The sequence below is a fragment of the Ranitomeya imitator genome, chromosome 1 (genome assembly GCF_032444005.1).
Source record: "Ranitomeya imitator isolate aRanImi1 chromosome 1, aRanImi1.pri, whole genome shotgun sequence".
NCBI lineage: Eukaryota > Metazoa > Chordata > Amphibia > Anura > Dendrobatidae > Ranitomeya > Ranitomeya imitator.
In genome coordinates, this window is record NC_091282.1 from 1,174,235,972 (window position 1) to 1,174,256,000 (window position 20,029).

At 42.6% G+C, this 20,029-nt stretch overlaps 1 protein-coding gene across 2 annotated transcripts in view; it reads left to right on the forward strand.

Moving 5' to 3' along the window:
- FAM184B (family with sequence similarity 184 member B) overlaps nucleotides 1–20,029 on the forward strand; it is a 137,297-nt gene that overhangs the window by 103,066 nt on the left and 14,202 nt on the right. The window contains exons 6-11 of one of the 2 annotated variants that reach the window (XM_069744693.1): nucleotides 107–217; nucleotides 2,115–2,212; nucleotides 3,939–4,017; nucleotides 13,129–13,304; nucleotides 17,285–17,428; nucleotides 18,310–18,424. In XM_069744693.1, coding sequence (XP_069600794.1) covers nucleotides 107–217; nucleotides 2,115–2,212; nucleotides 3,939–4,017; nucleotides 13,129–13,304; nucleotides 17,285–17,428; nucleotides 18,310–18,424 — 723 coding nt within the window. The remainder of the gene's footprint in view (nucleotides 1–106; nucleotides 218–2,114; nucleotides 2,213–3,938; nucleotides 4,018–13,128; nucleotides 13,305–17,284; nucleotides 17,429–18,309; nucleotides 18,425–20,029) is intronic. The other variant, XM_069744694.1, reaches the window with a different exon arrangement.

Genomic DNA, 20,029 nt, shown 5'->3' on the forward strand with positions numbered 1-20,029 from the left:
ATCATTTTCTCATTATTTGTGATTTTGTCTCTGAAATTTAATTTAGCCTTCAATCTAATAGCACCGAGGTTCCAACGCTGGCTCTGCGTGCTTTACATCATTACAGGTTCACGATATGCACATAGACGAGCTGAAAAAGAAGAATGAATATGAGAGAAAACTTTTGGTAGAAGAAAGAGATGCACTTTATGGTAAACTTCAGGACTCCATATGTAAGGTAAGTCAGGGGCCGTTCATGTAATTGGGTGACGACTAATAAAACCACCATTACAACTACTGCAGAAAACGTCACTCTTTGTTTATAGGTGTAAAGTTTAATAGTGATGACTAGTGATCATCGAATATACTCGTTACCCGAGATTTCTCGAGCACGCTCGGGGGTCCTCCGAGTATTTTTTAGTGCTCAGAGATTTAGTTTTTAGTCCTGCAGCTGAATGATTTACATCTGTTAGCCAGCATAAAGTACATGTGGGGGTTGCCTGGATGCTAGGGAATCCCCACATGTACTTATGCTGGCTAACAGATGTAAATCATTCAGCTGCGGCGCTAAAAACTAAAACTCCGAGCACTAAAAAATACTAGGAGGACACCCGAGCATGGTCGGGAAATCTCGAGTAACGAGTCTATTCGCTCATCACTAGTGATGACCTATCCAATCCGACAATGGTTCATTGGTGGAGTTCTGACCGATAGGGTCGATGACGATCAGCCGAATGGAGAGATCTTAGTGCTCCATTGATGCTCCTTTATTGTTTACACTAGTACAAAACTGCAGGTGTGAATGGGGCCGAGCTAAACTGCCAGGCTTATTCTATTGATCAGTGGTAGAGCCATGGTTAGCCCCCACTAATACACGCATTGATATCGTAATATCTAATTTAACACCTTCAAGACTGGCTTATTTTAGGCTTTTAACACTTAATATTTGTTCTTCAACACCTTCCAAGAGCCATAGACCCCCAAGTCAATGAACAGTTTTTGCCATAATTTTTGCACCAGTCAAAGCCAGCTTCGACGATGTTTTGAAAAGTCTGTGCATGGCCGAGCTCAGCTGACAAAATTCTCATCATTTCAGCCACGAAGGTGGCTTCCATCAAGACGGAAGTGTCTCTGATTGGATTACATTTCTGTCTATTACGCATACCGGTGAAATTCATGAAGAGGAACACATGTCTTAATGAATTTGGTGCTTCTTACTGCAGCGCAACCTTAAGTAAGACTGGCTTGTCTCGACGAATTGGGGCCATAGTTTTTGTAGTCACTATTTTATGGAATAAATTTGATGTACTCAAGTAGCAGTATTGGGACAAACGTCTTGATCATTGTCATTAGTCATGCAGTCCCATTGCCCCCAGTGTATAACACCCGATCCCTTGTGACCTGTGTGTAACATCCAGCCCATCACCATGCTGTCTGCATTTACTAACATGTGACAGAATGGCTGGTGGTAAAGAGCTCACTGATACCTGCGTGGGGTAACAAGTCCACTCATGACATTTCTTCCCTCCTAAATCTTCCCTCGTCACCCATATATCACCAAGCACAATGCAAAGCGTTGGATGGAGTGATGTAAAGCTGCCACCACTGGACTCTGCAGCAGTGGAAACATTTTCTAGGGAGTGGTGAATCTATCCTGCAGGTGCGATAATATAGTGTACCTACACAATTGTTAAAATAAAGATAAAGCGGACGATCGCATTAAAGCTAAGTTCTTGGGTCGTATATCTAAACGCATATGACAGGTAACCTGCGCATGCATTTTAATATTAAAAAAGATATCGAGGTGGAACATTTTTCTTTGAAATATTCTGTCTAAATAATAATAAAGCTAATAATTGAAATATTCCGTACCAATCAAAATGTTCACAAATGACGTTAAACATGGCTTACGTAATTAATATTCATAGATTAAAGTCAAGCTCCTGAGTCTCAGAGTCAAATCTGTGATAGGGCCCCTTCGCACCAAGCGTCTTTAAAAATACAGATATCATCATATGTGGCAGATGGGCTTTCACCAGGGTCCGCACCTCCGATAGCTGCACCTGTGCTGAGATTATAGATTTATAATATGCACTGATCGGCACGTATATAATGTTTTCTGTGAATGTTTCCAGCAGAATAAGGCGATTCTTCATCAATGCGAATCCTCCAGTGGTGGAAGTAAAGACAAGGAGAGCTTGTCCTCTGAATCAAGAAATATGGAAAGGCAGAGGTAGAACGCATAATGTATTTGTCTTATTCCAGCTACTTGCCCGAGCAAATATCTCATGAAATGCATAATGAGATTACTTTTCATTTGTGTCACCACCGTCCAGCCTGATACAATCTGTACCATATGGGAGATGTATTCTTTAGATATGGCATCAATATCTGGTCCTGCATCCCACGTATCAGTCATTTGCAGCTCCAGCGCCGGTTGGATGTAAACAGTGGATGGAAACAACCGTCACAGAAACAGAGAGATGAGATTATGTAAAGGGGCTGTTCACTACTTGGACAATCCCTTCTTGATCTAAATGTTTGGCCCCCATACAATAAAAAAGCCTATACTCACCTCCTTTGCTGGCGCCACTCCAGTGGTGTCAGCACTTGCTCTCCCTCGGGCTCTTGTGTGATCGTTCTGACATGTGACCTCAGCGCCCAATCAACGCTGGCGTTACTGTCCCCGCCTTTGGACAAATCGAACATTAACAGGAAGTCCGGGCTGCAGCTGATCTCTCATTTCCTCTTCATGTTCAATTCGACAGGAAGTGGGGACAGTGATGCCAGTGCTGATTGGGCGCCGGGGTCACGTGTCACAACAACAAAATGAGAGCCACGGGGAGAGCGAGTGCCAACATTAGGGAAACAGTGCTTTCACGGGAGGTGAGTATAGGCTTTTTTATTAGGTAAAAGCATGGGGAATGAGAAGTTGTCCAAGTAGTGGACATCTTCAATACGCACCAGAAACTCATTCCACAGTATTTAGGCACTTATATGTGTACAGGCAGCCTCTATATTGCTCTTCACCCTCCCTCCTCCCTCTTTGTGTAATATTATCATTGACTAATGAGCGCTAACTACTTTCATGACTCATAGCGGTCAAGTTTTTACAATGAGCGCACAGGTTTTGATCAATTAGAGAATGACTGTAGACTTATCGATTTAGACTGGACAACCTCTTTATCCCCCAACAGAGCCTTTACCATGCTTTTGTGTCTTCCTAATTAAGATGGACTCTGCTAAAACAGTGACCAGACAGAATAAAGGATGACTTTGGCTACCTCAGTAGAGTGAATGGCTTCCTCAGGAGTTCCATCCAAATTATGTGTTTTATAAGGAAACCGCTAATGGAATCTCAATTGTGGTGTCAAATATAATGTTAACATAGCCATAATGGGGAAAGGCATTTTTTCTTAAATAAAATAAAAAAATATATTAAAAGTTTTAAATATTTTTCCATACATTATCAATGAATAGAAAAAAAATATATAAAAAATATGTATGCTTTAAGGCTAGAAAAGCAATGTTATATTGATGAGCCAACATTTTCAGCTGAGCTACCCAGCTCTCCTGAAATGTTAGTTTTAGTAAATTCACAGAATCCCGGTAATATACCAATACTGGCATTTTTTTCTTAAATTTCTGCCTTGACTTCTAGAAATGTATGAGAAGGTTGACAACTGGCATTTGTCAGTTGGGAGCTGGTCCATATATACTGTCAAGTCAGTGTTGACTTTGTAGGGATATACCACTCCGAAGGATATAAGGAATAATATGATAACAGCACAATGCCTAGTTATAAGAAATTATGATGAAGATTAAAAACAATTTTTTAAAGGGTAATTAAAATATTAGTAAAGTTGAGAGATCTTCTTTAATCTATTCTGTTTAGTGGTAATAACATGTTTTGTGGATTGTGATAATTAACACAGGTTTATTACTTCTGTCCTTTCCAGATGTGAATGTGACTGTCATTCCTACCTAGCTACATCTTCAGAAACACAGGAGTTTTTAGAAAATCCATCTGGACAACAGGTACCGTAGTTTATTTTACTGTTATTGCTCTGACTGTGGTATAATAGGACCACAATGTTTAGGTGGTGTGTTTTTATCAATAATTTTACTATCACTGTACTTCAAACAATTCTTAGCTGGAAGAATTATTAGTCAACTTTTTATCCTCAAAATATATAATTCTCTTGAGGTGGAAAAAAAACAGCATTATAAATACCATCCAGTTTGACTTCTAGGGATTTTCTCAAGTTGTCTCTTGAGCAGCTCCGAGCTATGCAGTTTCCTTACTTCCTGGTTTCTAGCAGGGTGACAATTGAGGGTTTCCTTGAGTGACAGTTCTGGTGAATAGCAGAGCTGTAGTACTAGTAGAACTAAAAAGCTCAGCACACGTTCTGCTATAACACATTCACATATCAGTGGTTCATTCTGGAGTGTGCACTGCTAGCACTGTATTTATACATAGTGATAGCAAGGCATTTGAACAAGCGCACATCTCCGGTCCAGCAAGACCAGAGAGCTGAGATTAGCAGATCTGCTGTGAAATCTGAGGGGCTGGTGATTTAGAACTTCATCTGTTCAGAAGATGAGAAGGAGTGGTGGGGTGAGCTGATAACTGATGCATAGAAATCAATGGGTTGGAGAGAGGTGACTGGTATGTTAAGATAATATAATAAATAATAATGTTTTAAACTAGTATGTTAAGAGTTACTCATCTCCTGGATTGTAACTGTGGCACCCCAGGAATCCGGATGCCACAGTGGTATTGCCTGCCTCCCGAGGAGGGTGATGCCATGCCTGGAAGCGAGAAGGAGTCTCCTTAGCAGGTAACACTAGCATACAACACTTTCCTGACTCCAGGCCAGAAGGGGGAGCTCTAGACCCGGTTTCAGGGTAGCTTCTCTATAAGTTATGGTCTGGAGGAGGAGTTAGTCAGTCTGTGTGAGACATTGAAGGGAGAAGAAGCAAGTGAGAGAGAAACTGAGAGTGGAGCTGCTCTTGGGGTGACAATGACTATCAAGGTACAGTGAGTTCACTGCTGGGCGTATCACCAGGACAAACCACCTCACCCCCAAATGTTTGACCTGTTGCACCTGGTCCAGAAGTGGCTGCAACCAGAGTCCTCTACGCCTGCCCAGATGGTAGAACGGGTGGTGTGGACCAGTTCTGTGCACTCCCTGCCGAGGCCCATACAGACTTGGGTTGCCCAGGGTATTCCCCAGAATGCCGATGAACTGGTCGGACTGGTCGAGAGATAACAGGGGATTGAAGGCTCCTTGGGAAGGCAGCCCACTCGATACTGAGGCTCCCAACATGGGGTGGAGGACCCAAAAGGGGGTGGGGCATCCAAGGTCTAAAAGGTCGAGGGAGGTGGTCCCCAAGGTTCCTATGGGTGATGTTGTTTGCTGGAGGTGCCACGGCCCAGGCCTATAGCCACTCGTTGTCCCCTGACCCCAGAGCAGATGGACTGCAGCATAGGACGCCAATGTTCATATTATGCGTATCAGGTCTGCAGTGTGAACTGTCCCCTCAGTGAAGGGCCTCAAGCATGTCCCATGAAGGTGAACAGGAGGGAGGTAACGGTACTGCTAGATTCCAGGAGTCTAGTGACCCTTGTGAGGGCCACCCTTACTCTCCAACTGATTCCGGGGAAAAAAGTCGGTGTTCGGTGCTTATATGGTAATGCTAAGGGGACATTGAAATGACCCACAGTACTGTGTCCCATGAGGTCGGCGTCATTCAGGACTTGTTGCACCTTATTATTATATGCCGGGACTTTTATTTTCTGTGGGGGAAGGGTTCTGAGTTCGCTGGTGTGAAAAGGGAACCAGTGAACCCTAATAAGGGATCACACATCCAGAGGCAGATAGATTTCCCTTTTGTGTCCTTGTGGGGGATGAGGAGGAAGTGTCCCCTGAGTCTGACACCGGAATTAGGCGTAACCAGTGAGAATTTTGGGTCTGCCGAACATAGGGACCAAACTCTGAAAGAAACTCTGGAAGAAGCCTTTAACAATGTCACCTACATAATGGGGTTGCACAGGAGCCCTATTTTATGATGAGTGGGGAGTTGTTGTATCGGGTCACGAAAGTGAGGGTGGAGCTGGTGGAATAGTTAATAGTGGCGGGCCCCTATAGAAGGACGGTGTTGGACATGGCCCATTCAGACATCTTTGGGGCTCATCTGAGAGTGGAAAAAACGCAGGAACGGATCGTGCAAAGGTTCTATTGGCCCGGGTGTCATAGGGAAATATTAAACTAATGCAGGTCCTGCCCTATGTGTCAGTTAACCGCCCCCACCTCTCACTTTCGAAGTCCCCTCATGCCATTGCCCATTATTGAAGTGCCGTTTGAGAGAATTGCTATGGACTTGGTCGGACCCCTGGTTAAATCTGCTGGTGGGCATCAATACATATTGGTCATCCTGGACTATACCACATGCTATCCTGAAGCAATTCCCCTGAGAAATTCCTCCCCAAAAAGTATAGCCCGCGAATTGGTCCACGTCTTTTCCTGGACAGCTTTACCAAAGGAGATCCTGACCGACCAGGGAACACTTTTTATGAGTAAGGTGATGAGGGAGTTATGCAAGGTCCTGCATATCTCCCAGTTGAGGACTTTAGTGTACCATCCTCAGACAGATAGCCTTGTCGAAAGGTTTAACAAAACACTAAAGAGCATGCTGAGCAAAGCCATAGAAAAGGATGTTAGAGACCTGGACTGTCTCTTACCGTATCTGTTGTTCTCCATTTGTGAGATTCCACAGGCCTCTATGGGATGCTCGCCATTTGAACTTTTGTATAGCCGACATCAGTGAGGTCTCATAGATATAGCCAAGGAAACCTGGGAAGCCAAAGTCACGCCCCACAGAAGACTCATTGAGCACGTGGCACTGATGCAGCAGAGGATTGCAAAGGTGATGCCCAACATAAAAGGACATCTCCTCCAGGCACAAGAAGCTAAGGCCAGGGTCTACAGCCAGTTAGCTAGAGTGAGGCAGTTCAATCCGGGAGAACGAGTTCTTGTGCTAATTCCTACTGTGGAGAGCAAGTTCTTGGCCAAATGGCAAGGGCCGTATGAGGTGGTGGAGAAGCTTGGTGATATAAATTATAAGATTCATCAACCAGGAAGATAGAAACCATATGAGTTCTACCATGTCAACCTCATCAAGCCATGGCAATACAGAGAGCTGGCTGAAACTTCGTGCTTGCCTGGCCATCCAGAAGGCCAAGTTGGAGGTGTTGCCATAGCGGAGACACTGTCGAAGGCCAGAATCAGCATAGCTGGGAGTTGCTTCAGAAGAACAGGGACCTGTTCTCGGAATTGCCGGGGTGCACGTAGGTCGTAGAACACTAAGTTCTGCTAAGTTCTGATGGAGCCACATGTGCGCTTAAACGTGAAGCCTTATCGGATTCCAGAGGCCCGTCGAGAAGCAATCTCCAAGGAGGTGGAGCGCATGTTAAAACTCGGGGTCATTGAGGAATCCAAGAGCAGTGGGTCATGCCTGATTGTCCTGGGGCCAAAGCCCGATGGTGAGTGGAGGTTCTGCAACAACTATCGGAAGTTGAATGAGGTCTCCAAGTTTGACGCATATCCATTGCCACGCGTCGATGAACTACTCGAGAGATTTGGGCCTGCAAGGTATATAACCACCTTGGATTTGACGAAGGGATTTTGGCAGATCCCCATGGCACAGGAAGCCAAGGAGAAGACTGCGTTTTCTATGGCGGACGGATGCTTTCAGTATGTCTGGATGCCATTTGGCCTGCAAGGGGGCTTCCAGAGAGCTAAGGATAGAATCCTTGCACCCCATAAGCAGTGCGCTGCGGCATACCTGGACAATATTGTTATCTTCACCCCGGACTGGGAGAGTCATCAAGGAAAAGGTCCAGGCAGTGTTTGATGCTCTAAGGAAGGTGGTGTTTTCAATAAACCCAAATAAATGTGCCTTGGGGAAAGAAGAAGCCAAATACCTGGGATATGTAGTGGGTAGAGGCGAGATCAAACCCCAAATCCGGAAAGTGGAGGCAATTCAAACATGGCCGAGACCGCTGTCAAAAAATCAAGTTAGAGCCTTCGTTAGGCAAGGCCAGGTGATGCAAATTTCCCAGCCTCCTCTAACCTTGTGGCAAAAAACAGCAGCTATGGGTTCTTCTAAGCAGCTGCCTAGCACTCTGAAAATGGTGGAGGTCCACAAAGTAGGAGAAGGCTATAAGAAGGTAGCAAAGCGTTTACAAGTTGCCCTTTCCTCAGTTTGAAATGTAATTAAGAAATGAGAGTTAACAGAAACTGTGGAGGTCAAGATAAGGTCTCGAAGTCAAGCAAAATTTCAGTGAGAGCTGCTCCTAGGATTGCTGGGGAGGCAAAACAGAACCCCTGCTTGACTGCAAAAGACTTTCAGAAAGATTTATCAGACTCTGGAGTTGTGGTATATTGTTTTACGTTCAGAGACATCTTTACAAATATGACCTTCATGGGAGAGTCATCAGACGAAAACCTCTCCTGCGTCCTCACCAAAAAAATTCAGCAACAGAAGTATGCAAAAGAGCATCTAAAAACAAGCCTGATACATTTTGGAAACAAGTCCCGTGGACCGACGAGGTTAGAATAGGACTCTTTGTCCACAATGATCAAAGGTATGTGTGGAGAGAAAGGGATACAGAATTTCAGGAAAAGAACATTTCGGCAACCATTAAGCATTGGGGTGGATCAACCATGCTTTGGGTTTGTGTTGCAGATAGTGGCATGGGTAGAATGCTGTGCTATTCTGGATCTAAGCAGTGATAGAACTGAGGGCAACCCAAAAGTGTAGTGTGAACATAGGCAAAGCATTGTTTTCCTTAGAACTTTACATTATATGGATATTTTTAGACACCTATTATAGTTAATGTTAAAAGCAATTTAAACATGTCTAACAATGCAGCTAGCCCCAAAAATGACTTGTACTGCATAAGTTCTCTGCATATAACTGATATCCATAACTGGGGTAATTGAAAAGGTTATGAATTCCTGCTGTCACCAGGCTCACTGCGCCACTCTGTGAACATTGTGACATTAAAATATAATTGGCAATCGGATTTAATATACAGAGACTTGCAGTGATATTTACACACATCCCTGGAACATTCCGTTCTCAGAAATAGAACGGTTTTCAATTAGAGGAACTAACTAATAGCCATTACTATTCTAAGAAATGTCATATGTTTCTTTGGCTTTCACTTTTTTACATATAAATTTCTCAAAATGCCTAGCATTGTAGATAAATTTAAAAATGTGGTTATGGATATTTTCAGTATTTGTATTAAATTTAAAGCAATGCAGAAATAGCCAATATTTTTCTAGGATTAAACACAAGTGACAACCACCAGGTGGCGCTTGTGAGCTTTCTATTAAGGTAAATTCAGCTCCGTTCATATTGTTGGGGGAGGGGGTGGGGGGGTGTAGTTTCTCCCTTTTTTCTTTTTTTATTACTTGTGTACAATTAATCAAAACGGATTTTTAGACCGTGAAAGTAAATATTATCTTGGCTGGATTGATAAAAAAAAGGAAACTATGCCATAAAACATAATGCTGTTGTAATAAGGCAATTATGATAAAGTCTGTAAAGTTCTGTGGAATTAATGACGTTATATAAGTAAGTAAAATAATTAAATAAAAAATAAATAATAATACATGTCATAAAGTTATTTCATTACACCTGCGAGACAACATGGAGTGGCCAAGGAAACCATCAGTATGGCGATGGGTGCAAATTAATTAAAGTTAATATAATATTCACTATAATATACAACAGTGTGAAGAATTTAGATGTATTTAAATGGCTTTTGAAGTTTCTTTTTTTTTACATTGTCATTTCCAGGAAGAAAATGTTGCTTTCGTTAACTTATTTTACATCTAGATTTCTCAAATATAATTCGAATAATAAAGACAATAAAATTGATGGTATGGAAACCATAACCCTAATTTTGGATGTATAAAAAAAATCCATAAACTGATACAGTATTCTCAGTGTAGTACATATAGAACAATGCAGCATTTACCAGAGACGACCACTAGGCGGCGATCATGAGCTTTGTATGTAACTAATTTGAGCTTGGTTAGTATTTAGGGTTCGGGTTTAGACAGAGTGGGGTCCTGGGCAGAATTAAAAGTGGGGCCCCAAATGCTGACATGTTTCACCATCGCATAGAAACAGCTCTGGTGCTTTTAAACTGCAGAATTCAGACCATGAAATGATTTTTATGCTGGCATAGACGATTCAGTCACCCAACAATTAAGGATTTAGCTTGTTAATTACGTGATTCACGTTTCCATTAATCAGGAGCATGTATTCCCTCAAACACTCGTCTGTTTTGCCGACATTTTTAAATGTGTATGTTGTAGCTTCTCCACCCTGTTGAAAGCCATACATCCCACCAAGGACAACATCTGCAAGGAGTTTGTATGTTCTCCCTGTGTGGGTTTCCCCCGGGTTCTCCGGTTCCCTGCCACATTCCAAAGACATACTGATAGGGAATTTAGATTGTGAGCCCCAATGGGGACAGCGATGATGATGTCTGTAAAGCGCTGCGGAATTAATGATGCTATATAAGCAATGCATAATAATAATAATAAATAAATGTATCATAGGGTGATTGTGGAGCTCCATTTAAAACTGGTTAAATGGGTTATTCCACAAACAAAGGTATATTTTAATCTATAGATTTTTGAATAATAATAGTTTCCACAATTGGATGTGTTTAAATAAAATGTTCCTGCGCTGAGATAATCTTATAAATGTTCCCCTGCTGTGTACTGTGTAGTGGCCGTGTCTGACCGTGCAGGAACATGGTCTGATCATACCGCAGTGCGATGAAATTGCAAAATAAATGTAATTCCACAATTGTTTGGGGTTTTTTTTTCAGCACGCTCACTAAATGCTAAATCTGACCTGCCATTATGATTCTCCAGGTCATTACGAGTTCGCAGATACCAAACGTGTGTTCTTTTTTATTTCAGACAAGTGATAAAAATAAAATCCAATTTTTGTGAAAAAAAGGCGCCATTTTCCAAGACCATGTAGCATTTATCGGGATCTGGGGCTGAGTGAGGGTTTATTTTTTGAGTGCAGAGCTGACATTTTTATTAATACAATTTTGGTGCAGATATGATCTTTTCATCGCCCGTTATTGCATTTTATTGCAATGTTGCGACGACCAAAAATACGTGATTCTGTAGTTTTGATTTTTTTTCTCGTTGCGCCGTTTACCGATACAAAATATGTGTATTTTTTATTATTGTTTTATTTTGAATGGGGCAAAAGGGGGTGATTTGAACTTTTATATTTTTTTTAATTTTTCAATATTTTTTTTTTTAAATTTCAACTTTTTACATGCTTCAATAGTCTCCACAGGAGACTTGAAGGATCATCTGATCGCCTGTGCTACAAATTGCAGGGCTTCAGCTATGTGTAGCACAAATGCTCATCTACAATGAATGCTGGCCACTGGGCAGCGCTCATAGCAGATCGGCTATGACAACCACAGGGGTCCTGCAGACCCCAGGTTATAATTCCAACCCATTGGTGCCCCGCAATCATGTGACAGGGCACTGACAGGCAGGTGTTATGACCATGTTAAATGGTCATGTTACATGCAGCTGTCAGAGATTGACAGCTGAATTTAAACGGAACCTGTCACCTGAATTTGGCGGGACCGGTTTTCGGTCATATGGGCGGAGTTTTTGGGTGTTTGATTCACCCTTTCCTTACCCGCTGGCTGCATGCTGGCCGCAATATTGGATTGAAGTTCATTCTCTGTCCTCCGTAGTACACACCTGCGCAAGGCAATCTTGCCTTGCGCACGCGCAGTATGCTTTGCCTAACTGCGGGCAAAGCCGAAAAGCATTAGTGCGCATGCGCCGGTGCACTATGTCCCGGAACACAGCGAAATACCTCTGGAACATAGTGCGCCGGCGCATGCGCACTAATGCTTTTCGGCTTTGCCCACAGTTGGGCAAAGCATACTGCACGTGCGCAAGGCAAGATTGCCTTGCGCAGGCGTGTACTATGGAGGACAGAGAATGAACTTCAATCCAATATTGCGGCCAGCATGCAGCCAATTGGTAAGGAAAGGGTGAATCAAACACCCGAAAACTCGGCCCATATGACCGAAAACCAGTCCCGCCAAATTCAGGTGACAGGTTCCCTTTAATATGTTAACAGCCGTGGGTGGATTCCAATGTCAGCCATGTCAGCTGATCAGATCAGATGTGCCTGAAAGCATGCAGGCTAGGCGCCAGAGCCTAGGTCATGTAGGGGTTAATATACCTTAATTTAATTTATTATATTTATAGAATGAAAAAATGATTTACTCAAGGCAAAAAATAACAGTGGGCAAAAGAAAAAACTAGATAAAAAAAATGCAATGCCACTCATGACTAAAAGAGTATAAGTTATGTCACATGACTAATGATTAGTGGTGGGTGAACCTGAATCCGTGGTCCATGCATGGACCCCAAACATGGACTTCTCCCTGAAGTCTGTGTTGTTGTTCGGGTTCAGCAGCCCAAATAAAGCTTATTGAATAGCAGCCCTCAGCTGTCTGCTTTAGCTTAGCTGGTTATCAAAAATAGAGGGGCTCCCATGCCATTTTAAAATGATTTAAATAAATAAGTTTTAAAAACTGCGTGGGATGCCCCCTATGTTCGATGACGAGCCAAGCTAAAGCAGACAGTTGGGGACTGGTATGCTCATGGTGGGAAGGTCCATGGATATTCGGTCCTCCCCAGCGTAACAATAGCAGCCTGCAGCCGACCCAGAAAATGTGCATCCATTAGACAGTAGCGGTCATCAGCAAACCTTTTCACTGCCGGTCACAGACTTCAGTAAGGTTACTGCCACATGAATGGGGTTCGGGATCTAGTTCGGGTACTGTTCTAGTACTCGAATCAATTTTTTTTATAAAGTTCGGTCGAACCTGACGGAGCGGAATATCCACGCATCTGCCCATCCCTACTAATGATTAATTGCCGACATGACTTCACTGTTCATCAAATTTCTCATGATGTCATTAAACTTAACACTCAACACACCACTGACAACTAGGAGTGACCGCCACAGTTTTTAACTTTTTGTATTTGCTTTTGTCATCTGTAGGTAGAAAATTCCCACAACCAGTGCAAAAAATTAAGTACTAAATTGGAAAAGTTTGAAAGGGAGATGTCCAGACTGGAACAGGAAAATGCAGTCTTAAGGGGATCGGTAGAACTTCTTAGCAAGGAAGTGACCATATCGCAACAAGAAGCTTTGGAGCTGAATGAAGAGCAAACCAGGTGCATTAAAACAACGCTAACAGTATAAGCAATGGTAGTACTTATAGTGCCTATATGTCACTTGATGTTTTAAAGGAAAAGTCATCACATCAGGACAGTACGGAAAGTTCCCAAGAGAGGTGGCACACTGAGCACTGCACAGCAGCGTGCAACATGACACAGGCAGTGTACAGACTCCAGACTACTGTAAGGAGGTAGAGAGATGATGTGTTGACAATCGTCTTATATTATGTGCAGGAAACAGAAAAGCTGAAGGATATTCACTGACAGCATCAAAGTATGGGACGAAGCTGATCTCAGACACTCTACTAAACTGCATTTTTCTTTAGTTGACAAACTCTAAAGTTTGAACCGAAGAGGAACCACTTTTTTGGGAATCACACCTACAAAAGAATTTATGTCAACTTCTGTCAATAGACAGTGATTCAGCATGAAGATCTTTCTAAGAGAGGTCTCTGATTTGATGGGGCAACTTGAAGGCCACATATTGCTTGAAGGCCATTGTGTATCCCTAAATTTCACCTGCAGAAGAAATGTGCAGTTGCCGCAGTATTTTCATAATGCTGGCTATGAAAGAGTTCAGAAGACCCCCTTCTTAAGTTTGGATGTTCCATTAATGTTATGTCCACAATGGCGCTAAAATAAACTACTTCACAAGCAGCGAATAATGCGGCAAGTCCACTTGTCGCTGGGTATCCCTGAGGAAAGGAAACCATTGTTTGCTAGGAAGTTTGGCCTGTTCTGTGATCCCTATTGAAAATTTGACGTCACACTACGCCTCGCTCCAACAGCGGAACACAGAACACCTTAATAATAATATATAAGGTTAATAGGTTAATAACCTGTCTATTTCCGTTAATGCAAATATACATTTTTGCCTTTATGTTTGGAAGTTATCTCCTATCTATAAGATAATGGATAACTTCTTGATTACTGGGGCACAATCGCTGGGACCCCACTAATCCTGAGAATCAGAGCCCCATGTGAATGGAGCAGTGGTCAGTCATGCGCACCTCCGTTCTACTCATTTTTATTTGGAGTGTGAAGACCAGCCGCGCTTTGTGCTCAGCTATCTCCAGTGCCCCCATAAATAAAGAGAAGATGCGCATGATTGGCTACCACTCCATTCTGGTTCTTGGAAATGGTGGGGATTCATCAAAAAGTTATTCCCTATCCAGTTGATAGGAGCTAACTTCCAAACTTGGTTCAACACCTTTAATCAAATTGCAGTCTTCAAATTGAATTCTTTCATTTATTTGCATTCTCAGTTTGCTGCCTGATTCAAGTTTCAAATGTTCTTCTTGTGGGATTGTCTCTTCCAGTAATATAGGCTGGATGTGAGGTCTGTATATTCAGGGTTGCTGCTGCCTTCATTAGTTCATGTACCTGCCCAACTCTAATACTAATAATAATTTATTTTCCTCTATATGTGCTTTACTCCTCAACTATCGTTTTTTTTCTGCTCTCCTTGATACATAGAATTCACAGTGCCCAATTACAAAAGTTCTAATTGGGCCTCCCACTCATTCCCCTCTCTCCCCTCATAAAAAATATTTGGTGTAGTAGACAGGGTCATGGCACACATTATAATGCCACCAGAGTGCCCCCAAAACAGTAAAACAGTATGATGCCCCACACTGTCCCCTACACAATATGATGTCCCCAAAGTTCCTTGACACACATTATGAGGACCTCACAATGACCCTTGCCCCATAGTATGATGTCCCCCAACTCCCCCTCGCAGTATGAGTCATGCCACAGTCTAATAGTCGCCACAGTCCTCCCCCATACACAGACAGTATTATGACCTTCACAGTACAATGGGTCCACAACCTCCCCGCACTTTGTATTATGCACCCCACAATCCCTCCTAACCCACAGGTTCCCCACATACAGCCTGATGACCCCACAGCCCTCCTATATGTACTAATTTATAAAATAAAAAAGAAAACCTCTTTACCTAGCCCCATTCCCCTATGCATTGCTTTTGTCTCTGGTCTGAGGCTCCACGCAGCAGGTGCAGTCTAATGTCCATACCTTGCTTGCTGTGCTGAGACTCAGGTGCACAGGCTCTATGGTGGAGCAGGGAGCTAATGGCTACTTGTTTCATCGCTGCATTCACGTACATCTGCACCTACCGGATGCAGATAGTATTGAAATTGTGACTCCATGTGTGTGAGTGGTGGTGGGGAGCGGGGCAGCACCGTTTGCCCCCCCAGACTCCTGTGCCTCATAACAACCATGTGGTCTATTGCTATTAGCGGTACACCTGATTTCTTCTCTCTCCACAAGGTGTAGACCTTCCCTTCCGCGTTGCTTCTATCTCTAAGTCTACATTCACATTTGCGGTGTGCGCCGCAGCGTCGTCGCCGCAACGCACAACGCAAACAAAAACGCAGCAAAACGCATGCACAACTCTGCGTTTTGCGCCGCATGCGTTCAACGCATGTGGCGCAAAACGCTGCATTTTTTGGAAACGCAGTTGCGTTTTGACCAAAAAACGCAGCGTTTTTCGACGCATGCGTTTTTTGTGCAGTGAGTCATTCTTCATCCCCCCTATATATATATATGTATATATATATATAGTTTTTTTTAGTGTCTAGACAAAGTCTAGACAATGTTTTGCATTTTTTATTGGAAAACGCATGCGTTGTACAACGCACCACGACGCAAGTACTTGTGTCGTCTGCGTTGTCAATACAAGTCAATGGGGAAAAAGGCGCATCGACGACGCAAACACGACGCAAACACGACGCATGGGTTTTTTAAAAGGTCGGCGCCGCCCGAAAAATGCAACATGTTGCGTTTGCCGCGCCCTGACAGGTGCGCCCTAACGCCGCATGCGGCGTACAACGCACCAAAACGCATTACAACGCATGTACATGCGGCCCCAATGTTAAAGATAGGGCCGCACGACGCATGCGTTTTGTTGCGGCGGCGACGCTGCGGCGCACACCGCAAATGTGAACGTAGCCTTAGTCTACGTTCACATGTTGAGTAATTGGTCAGTTTTTTACCTCAGTATTTGTAGCCAAAACCAGAAGAGGAACAATCAGAGGAAAAGTATAATAGAAACACGTCACTAATTCTGTATTTTTCACCCGGTCCCGATTTAGGCTTCACATACTGATGTGTAGACTTGGCCTAACTGTGAGATAAGGCAGGGAGAGAGCACAGAGTGAGCCGACATGTCCAGGAGCGGGAGCTGAGGTCGGTTTGTAAAACTTTTGCAGAGAAATCAACTAACTAAAGGACACTCAGCAGCAGCAAAATGGCCGATTTCAGGAGATTTTGTCCTGACACTACCCCATGGAGAAAAAGTGAAGGAGCATATGTAACACAGTGGCACATTTCTAATGTCCCCCAGTTGTCAAATTGGATTTTCTGACCCAAATTCACAATGGCAATACTTCTATTCCTGTATCCAGATTAACCATGTCATATCACCGTCCGCTTCACCAGCCATGTCAGTTTTCACATCCTAATAGTCATGTTATTTATCATGTGGGCTTAGATGTTTTAGTGATATGGGTCTTATTCCTCTTTGGGAAAGCTGGCCTATAGGACATAGGGCAGGGTGTGTTGTCATGGGAACGTGAGTCTTGAGGCAAATACTCCACCATTCTCTTCCTGCCCAGTCATCAGTGATTGACAGGTTGATTTGTATCTGCATGTATTAATCGCAGGCATCAATTAAGCTTCATGTTTCCATGACAACACACCCTTCCTATATTCTCTGATAGCTGCTATTAGCCATACAGCACAATAATTCTTTTTTGTGCCGTTTGGGCTAATACTGAACCAGATCTGCCCCATATCAGACAGCACAGTGTGACAACAGATCTACTTTACTGTTTAATAAAAGGGGTCGATCTCCGCCAGTTTATGTCAAATTGTATTTGGGAAATGGCATGAACAATTTAAGATATATGAATAATTTTGTATTTCATTTTTTTCTTGTGAATTTTTTATTTGCAAAGACATCAGGAAGAAATTAAACTGAAGCAAAAAATGGAACTGGAGATTCTGAGGCAAAGTCACCAAAAGGAGATCCAAGCCATGGTGTCCAAGTTCAGCAATGCCCAGTCTTTTCTTCAGGCGAAGGTTGTTGCGTTAGAAGCTGAGTGAGTTGGTCAACATTCATAAGGCTCTAGTTACCATTCTTACCTCCTGCCCTTAGGGTACGCCCAGACGGTTCGTCCCATGGCCCTGCCACCTGAGCTGGTCAATGGCAACAGAGCTGTAAAAATAAATTGGGCGGCGATGGTCCATCGCCGTTGTCAGAGTTTCAGAAGTATGCGGACAGCTGAACCGTACTGCCATAGCCTTATTATTTAGCTATCCAGCACCCTTTCTCTTACTTCCCCTAGCACTATCAAGGTATGTTCCTACATCTATAATATGGACTGTATGTAGCAACTTTACTGAGAGCGGGCGTGTGTTAATTTGTGCTGCGGATTTCATCCAAGTAAGAAATGTGCGCCTGAGTCGCAGCATTTCCACGTCAAAGTAAAAAAATAGAGTTTGTCCCACATTCTGTATGCGCATACTCTAAAAATTAAAAAAAAGTTTGAAGTCTCAGAAAATATCAATACTGCAAAAAATTTTTTAAAAAATTCCTATCTTTTTAATACTAAAAAAAACTCTCTTGTCACCGGGGCAATTTTATCTCACAATGAGGCATGTAAAATGTCCGAAAAACAATGTCGGAAATGCATTTTGTTCACAATTTCACTGCACATTTGATTTTTTTCTCAGTACATTATGTGATAAAATGAATGATGCTACATACGTCAGCAAAAATAGAGCAAAAATGAAAATCGCCTTGGTGGGAAAGAGATAAGCATCCATTTGAAATGATCAGAAAGCAATTGTTAAAACTGGTTCTTATGGTGGCTGTGTCTTAATTCTTTCATGGTGTCTATCCATAAACTTTAATGGTTTTTTTAGTTAAATGGAAACTGTGACTCTGATTACCAGCTGATTGCATTTTTCTAACTTACAGGCTCAGAGATGTAGAAGAAAAGGGAAATGAACTGCCTCGTCCGGAGGATTTACATCTCATAAATTGCTTGCAGGATAAACTGACTGATAAAGATCAGATAATTAAACATTTATTGGTAAGAAGACTTTTATTCTACGTTTTCGATACTTCTTGGATCCCGGTCAGACGCCTCTCAATCAGCCAAACCAGATCTCCACTTTGCACTGACAAGGGGCAGTACCCCGAAACACAGTGTCTGCACATTGAGATTCTGGTTTTGCTATTATCCTAAGTCATGTGACAAGGCTCGTTAAAGGGTCGACATTGACTGTTAGGATTGCTACTTCCAATAGGTGGCACTAGAGTTCTAGTTCTCTTCCTCTCTGAAGAGACAATTTGCATATTTCCCAGAGGAGCATTGCGGCTTTAAGTCTCCTCACCTCGACATGCTTATCATGTCACTCTCCGCAAGCAGAAACGATACTTCTTGGATTCTACATTTTCAAAATTTTTAACATTGTGGATTATCATGCAATCAGAGCTCACTGATAGAGTCTATAATAAATCCTAATCAATACATTTTATAAAGCGGAAAGTGAAATTCAGACATTGGTGAATCCTGGTTCAAGTATGGAGCATGAAGTCCAGACCAGTCAAGGGTCTCCTAACCAGAATTCAAAAGCCTCGCAGACATATGGTATATGAGACTGTTGAGTTTCGGGGTTAAAAAACCCATGACAAGTCCAGACCAGTCTGGAGTATGTTTCTCAGACTCCTGAATTTGGCCTAATAAGAGGGAAAGTTATTGGTGTATTGTTCCAGCAGCTTCCGTCCTTTGTGGAGCTTACAATCTAATTTTCTTATGGCAACCATACACAAGCACCAGAATTTTAGATATGTGCTTGAAATGAAAGAGGAAAGCAGAGTACATGGAAGAAACAGAAAGAAAACACGTAAACTCTGTTTTTTTTAGGATCATAGTCAGATGTATGAGTAGCATACCAAGCACTAGATGGTGGCCCGATTCTAACGCATCGGGTATTCTAGAATATGTATTTATGTATGTATATAGCAGCCACATAGTATATAGGAGCCATGTAGTATATAGCAGACAAATACTACATGGCCTGTGCTATATACTATGTGGCTGCTATATACATACATATTGTAGAATACCCGATGCGTTAATACAGGCCATGTAATATATTACAGTGGCCACGCAGTATATAACACAGCCACGTACTATATAACACAGCCTACGCAAGTACATAGCAGCCACGCAGTATATAACACTGGCGACGTAGTATATAACACAGGCCACGCAGTATATAACACAGCCACGTACTATATAACACAGCCCACGCAAGTACATAGCAGCCACGCAGTATATAACACTGGCGACGTAGTATATAACACAGGTCACGCAGTATATAACACTGGCCACGTAATATATAGCATAGCCCATGCAGTATATAGCAGCCACGTAGTATATAACACTGCCCACGCAGTATATAACAGTGGCCACGTAATATATAGCACAGCCCACATAGTATATAACACTGCCTATGTAGTATATAGCAGCCACGTGGTATCTAACACAGCCCACGTACTATATAGCAGTGTGGGCATCATATCCCTGTTAAAAAAATAATTAAAATAAAAAATAGTTATATACTCACCCCATGGTATCCAGCGAAGCTTCGGTGATACACGCGCGGCTGCCGCAAGACCGCTAAGTCTT